Here is a 5,550-nt window from a genome sequence, read left to right on the forward strand (position 1 = left end):
GCTTTCCACCAGAATATGCCCCCAAAGTGGAGGGGTCCCTGGCTGACGTGTGACCCAAACCTGCTGAAGAAGCTGGCACACCTGCTCTTCAGCATGTGGAGCCTGTCTGCCTCCTGGGTGACGCTCAGAAGGTCCTCGATGCATTGCAGCTCCCTCAGGGCCCCATCTGAGAGGCGAAGTTGGTCCCTTTGGAAGAAGCAGGAGGCCGTGGGGATGTAGTGGTACCTGCTGCTACAAATGTACGTCTGCTCTGAACATGAGTGGCGAGTGTCTTCCTCCTCTGAGGAGCTGCTGTGATTTGTACCTCCTTCAATACTGAACCCCCAGAACGCGGCTTTGGCAGAAACGCTTAGGCTGAATCCCAGCTGCTCCATGGACCTGGTGAAATTGGCTTCTGCTGCAGAGGAGGAGAACTCCCTCCTCTCAAACTGTGACTTCTGCTCTGGACCAGCAAGCTTGAAACCCACGGGGACTCTGATGAGCTGCTCTCGCTTTGCCAGCACATCTGCCAGGTTGTTGGTTTGGTAAATGCCCTGCAGAGCCAGCCCTCCTGACGCCCGTCTCAGCACCTCCTCATCAGAGACATTCTCACTCCTGCCCAAGGACACCTCCTGCCGTTCCAGTTGCTTCTGGATGCTTGCAAGCACACCTGGCAAGGTGTTCTCTGGTGGTGGCCAGTACTCCTTGGGAATGTCCATGGCTTGCCATAGTGCCTCCACTTTCCGTGTCACCATCTCCTTGCTGTGACTGTGGCTGTCATGCATTTCTTTCAGCTCCTGCAGGGCCAGCTTGGCTTCTTCTTGCCTCTGCTTCAGCATTTCCAGGCGCGGATTCAGCTTCTCCTCAACAGTTGCCTTGCTGTCTGTAATTTGGAGAAGCTTTCGGAGTGCCCTTTTCTCCCAGGGGTACTGTACCTCACTCTCCAGCTTCAGGTAGTCTTCATATTGCAGATGTTTCAAAGCTTCTTTGGATTTCACACCTAATATGTTCATCAGCTTGGGAAGCCAGTATTCTTCATCCAGCCCTTCACTCTGAAATGTTTCTGCCAGCAGTTGTTTAGCAAGTTTTGCCTTTTCCACATCATCTGCTTCTTTCTCCTGGGACTCCATGGCTGTGGAAGAGGTAAAACAGACTTCAGTTAAAGGCATGTTAGAAGCGGCCGATGCCTTTTCTTTGAAGAGGCCTCTATGCAGCTCCAGGGATTCTTCCCACCCAGCTGTTGGAATCCTATTGTGGGTACCCCAGAAACAGGCAGATTTGGCCATGAGGAAGCTGCGGAACCTGGAGCAGCTCTGCTGGGAGGACAGCTGAGAGATCTGGGGCTGCTCGTCCCACAGCAGAGGAGGCTCAGGGGTGTCTCACCACAGCCACTAAAACTCATAGGAGGTACAACAGAGTGGAGCCAGGTTCTGCTCTGCAGTGCCCAGGCAGCCCAGGGGCACAGCTTGCAGCCCAGGAGCTGCCCATCAGCAGCACTGCAGTGCTGGGTGGCTGCCGTAGTCATGGCACAGGGAGCAGAGAGTGGTGGAGGCTCCTTCTGGCGGATTTCCCACAGCCCCCAGCCGTGGTGCTGGGCTCCCTGCTCTGGGAGGCCCTTCAGGGCCATGGGAGGACCAGACAGACTGGCAGTTGTAACCCTCCAGCCACAAGCACCCTGGGGTTCTGTGAACCCTGCAGGCTCTTTGTCACCGAGACCACAAGCGTGCTGGGAGATCCCAGGTTGCTGCTTCCTTCCAAGAGGTTACCAAGGCATTGCCTCTTAGCATCCGCCATCCTTAGTAAAGGTATGGAAACCAGCTGAGCCTTTAACAAACAAATCCGGAACTTAGGAGGTGTATTGGGCTTTCTCCTCTGAAAGCAAAATGTGCCTGAGATGCACTTTCAGTTTAAACACAGCTGGAGCCTCTTAGAATTGTAGCATCACAATGTTGGAAAGGACCTACAAGATCATCAAGTCCAAATGTCCTCCCTTTACCATACCTACAGAAATCCCATAAACCATATCTCCTAGCTCCCTATCCAGACACCTCTTGAACAGTGCCAGGGATGGCGACTCCACCACCTCCCTGGGCAGCTATTCCAGTGCCTGACCACTCTCTGAGAAACAAAGTTCCTTCTTATGTCCAGTCTAAACCTCATCTAATGCAAGTTGTGGCCATTTCCTCAGGTTCTGTTTGTTGCCTGGCAGAAGAGGCCAAGTCCTTCCTCATCACAACCTCCCTTCAGGAAGTTGTAGAGTGCAATGAGGTCTCCCCCAAGCCCTTTCTTCTCCAGGCTAAACAATCCCAGCTCCCTGAGCCGCTCCTCATAAGACTTGTGCTCCAGACCCCTCACCAGTTTTGTTGCCCTTCTCTGGACACGTTCCAGGGCCTTGATGTCTTTCTTGTAGTGAGGAGCCCAAAACTGAAGTCAGTATTCAAAAGATGCGGCCTCACCAGAGCTGAGTACAGAGGGATGATCACCTCTATGCTCCTGCTGGCCACACTATTTCTTATACAGGCCAGGATGTTATTGGCCTTCTTGGCCACCTGGGCACACTGTCAACTCATGTTCAGCCCAGCATCAACCAACACCCCCAGGTCCCTTTTCTCTTCTCAGTCATCCAGCCACTCTGCCCCAAGCCTATAGAGCTGCATGGTGTTATTGTGGCCAAAGTGTAGGATTCGGCACTTGGCCTTGTTGAACCTCATCCCATTAAGCTCAGCCCAGCGATTCAGCCTATCCAGATCCCTCTGGAGGGCCTCCGTACCCTCAGGCAGATCAACACCACCTCCCAACTTGGTTTCTCTTGCAAACTTACTGAGAGTACACTCAGTTCCCTCATCCAGGTCATCAATGAAGATGTAACAGAAGATGGGCCCTTGAACCGACATCTGGCAGACAACACTTGTAACGGGTTGCCAGCTGGACTTAACTCCATTAGCCACTACCCTCTGGGTACAACTCTCCATCCAGTTCCTTACCCAAAGATCGGTATACCCGTCTAGGCCACGGGCAGTCATTTTCCTTAGGAGGATACTGTGAGAGATCGTGTCAAAAGCCTTGCTGAAGTCCAGGTAGACTACATCAACTGCCTTACCCTCATCTACCAGCCTGGTCGCCCAATCATAGAAGGAGACAAGATTGTTTAAGCACAACCTGCCTACCATGAATCCATGCTGGCTAGGCCTGATCCCCCGGATGCCACGCACATGCCGTGTGGTCTCACCCAAGATGATTTGCTCCATAACTTTCCCTGCTACTGAGGTCAGTCTGACAGGCCTGTAGTTTCCTGGATCCTCCTTACGGCCCTTCTTGTAGATGGGAGTCACATCAGCAAGCCTCCAATCCTCTGAGACCTATCCAGATAACCAGGAATGCTGGTAGATGGCAGAGAGTAGCTCAGCAATCACCCCTGCCAGCTCCCCCAGTACCCAAGGGTGGAGCCCATCTGGTCCCATGGACTTGTGACAGTCCAGGTGGAGGAGGAGCTCTTTAACTGTCTCCACCTGAATCACTGGGGGTGTATTCTGCATTCCATCCCAGACTTTCAGATTGGGGCATGAAGTGCCCTGAGGACAACTGTTCTGCCCATTAAAGGCAGATGTAAAGAAGGCATTGATGGCCTCAGCCTTCTCCTTATCCTCAGTGGTCACACTGGCTGCTGCATCAAGTAAGGGGGAGGGACATTTTCCTTGGTTCTCCTCTTACCATTGATACAATTGTAAGACGATCTTTTATTCTCTTTTACTGTCGTGGCCAATCTAGATTTGAGTTGGGCTTTTGCCGGTACCAATCAAAGCCTGACCTCAGGAAGTTTATTGGGTATTCATCTCCAAAAACTATTGAGCCTGTGGAGCACTTTCACTTTCACCAGGGCCTGAGCCTCTTCCAGGAATGGACCCGATTTCTGAGAAGCAGAGCAGCCAGGCACAGATCATGAAGAAAAATGAAACAACACTTAACTCCGTCCCAGTGGTGTGCACAGAGCAGGGGCTGGATGAGCATAGGGCAGGACACTGTTTGCTGCCCATACTCCAGCAGCCAGTCTTCCCTTGGTCATTGATAGAGCTGTGGTTAATGGAGGCTGGAATGTATCCCGCTGGGGTGCAGAATGAGCAGGAAGAAGAAAGCAGCAGAGTGCCAGATAAGAGGAAAAGCTCAGCAATGAGAGAAATCCCTCTGTGAGGAGCCCCACCGAGAGAGAAGGTGGCAGGGAGAGATGCAGGCACAGCATGTTGCACAGACACAGCTGCCAGTTGTTGTCTCAAAGGGCTGCACACTGTGACACACAACCAGCACAGCTGCACCAAGCCCTTAGTGAGGAATGAGTGCAGCACAACAGCATTCAGAGCAGGGCCACAGGGCTGCAAATATCTGTGCAGGGCTTTGCTTTGCAGCTCCCCGAGCTCTTCCTCAGGGCTTTGCATCCCACTCACGCTTGCACAGCCTTTCCCCTCATCGTGTCCCTTGTGCTTCCACTCCTGCCATGCTTAGCCCCTGATCTGGGTGCTGAGTTCTTCATGCTTCCCCACTCCCCCTTGCCATCCAGTGCAGCCATTGCCACCACAGCCCACACAGCGCAGCCCCTTTGCCCCCTGCCACAATCCCCTCTTTCCTGCCGGCCCTCTCATCCCAGCACCATAACGTGAAGCACCAAGCAGGGGACCAAGGGGCTCCCATTGGTGCGAGTGCCCCTGTCCCACCCCATGGAACTGCAGCCAGGTCCTACCTGCACTTTCGGTGCTCTGCGGACCAGATGCTTTCTGAGCTTGGCTCTAACACTTCTGCTACGCAGCCCAGAACCTCTTCACAGTCTGCAGCTTCCTGTTGGTGGGGCAGCGGAAGCCTTCTCCTCCCTGAAGCCGAAGCTGCAAATGAAACTGGCATACCCAAAGCATTTCTGAAACTGTCAGCAATCATCTCAGGGAGCCCTCATAGCACAGAGAAAGCCCCAGGTCTATAGCAGGGCAAGCACAGCTCTATCAGAGGCACTGAGCCCCTTCTCTTTTCTATCAGTAGTTTCTCAACTGGACCAGCTCTGCACAGGAATTGAGGTCATTGGAATGTTCAGTGTTTGGTACAACCTGGTGAGAACCCAGAAAATGTGCTCTAGACTGGGTGGGCTTTAAGGTCCCTTCCAACTCAAACCATGCTAGGATTGTACAATAACTGTGGCTTAAGTGGAAAGAAAGCATGCAGAGACCATCATGGGACAAAGAAAGTCGTTACCTTGCAAGTGAGTAAACAAGTTTAGTAGCTACTTGGACCAGATGTAAACACACACGAGGCAGCTGGTTGGTACATGTGAGCAAGGGGTTGTTGCACAGGCATAAAAAGTTGTAAGCAACTGCAATAAAGATCTTCATTCAGCATCAGAAATGGAGTCCACGACTTTCCTGCCACGAATGGTGCCTGAACAGGTAACCTGTATCAGGGTCAGCCTTGGGAGAGAATCAGCTATCAAGCTGACCCGTGGCAAGGAGTTAGGGCGGCTGAAAGGAAGTTGTACTGAAAAAATTGCAGAAAGGAAGCAGAAATCAGGGGTGTTGAGAGGAAGGACTGCTGAAA

At 52.5% G+C, this 5,550-nt stretch overlaps 1 protein-coding gene across 1 annotated transcript in view; it reads right to left on the minus strand.

The window, feature by feature from the left end:
- Positions 1-5,504, minus strand: part of LOC107312331 (interferon-induced very large GTPase 1-like) — a 12,238-nt gene extending 6,734 nt beyond the window's left edge. The window contains 2 exon segments of the mRNA XM_032443662.1: positions 3-1,111; positions 4,712-5,504. Coding sequence (XP_032299553.1) covers positions 3-1,109 — 1,107 coding nt within the window. The 5' untranslated portion in view covers positions 1,110-1,111; positions 4,712-5,504.
- Positions 5,505-5,550: the final 46 nt, after the last annotated feature.

This window comes from Coturnix japonica, chromosome 3, assembly GCF_001577835.2.
Source record: "Coturnix japonica isolate 7356 chromosome 3, Coturnix japonica 2.1, whole genome shotgun sequence".
Taxonomy (NCBI): domain Eukaryota; kingdom Metazoa; phylum Chordata; class Aves; order Galliformes; family Phasianidae; genus Coturnix; species Coturnix japonica.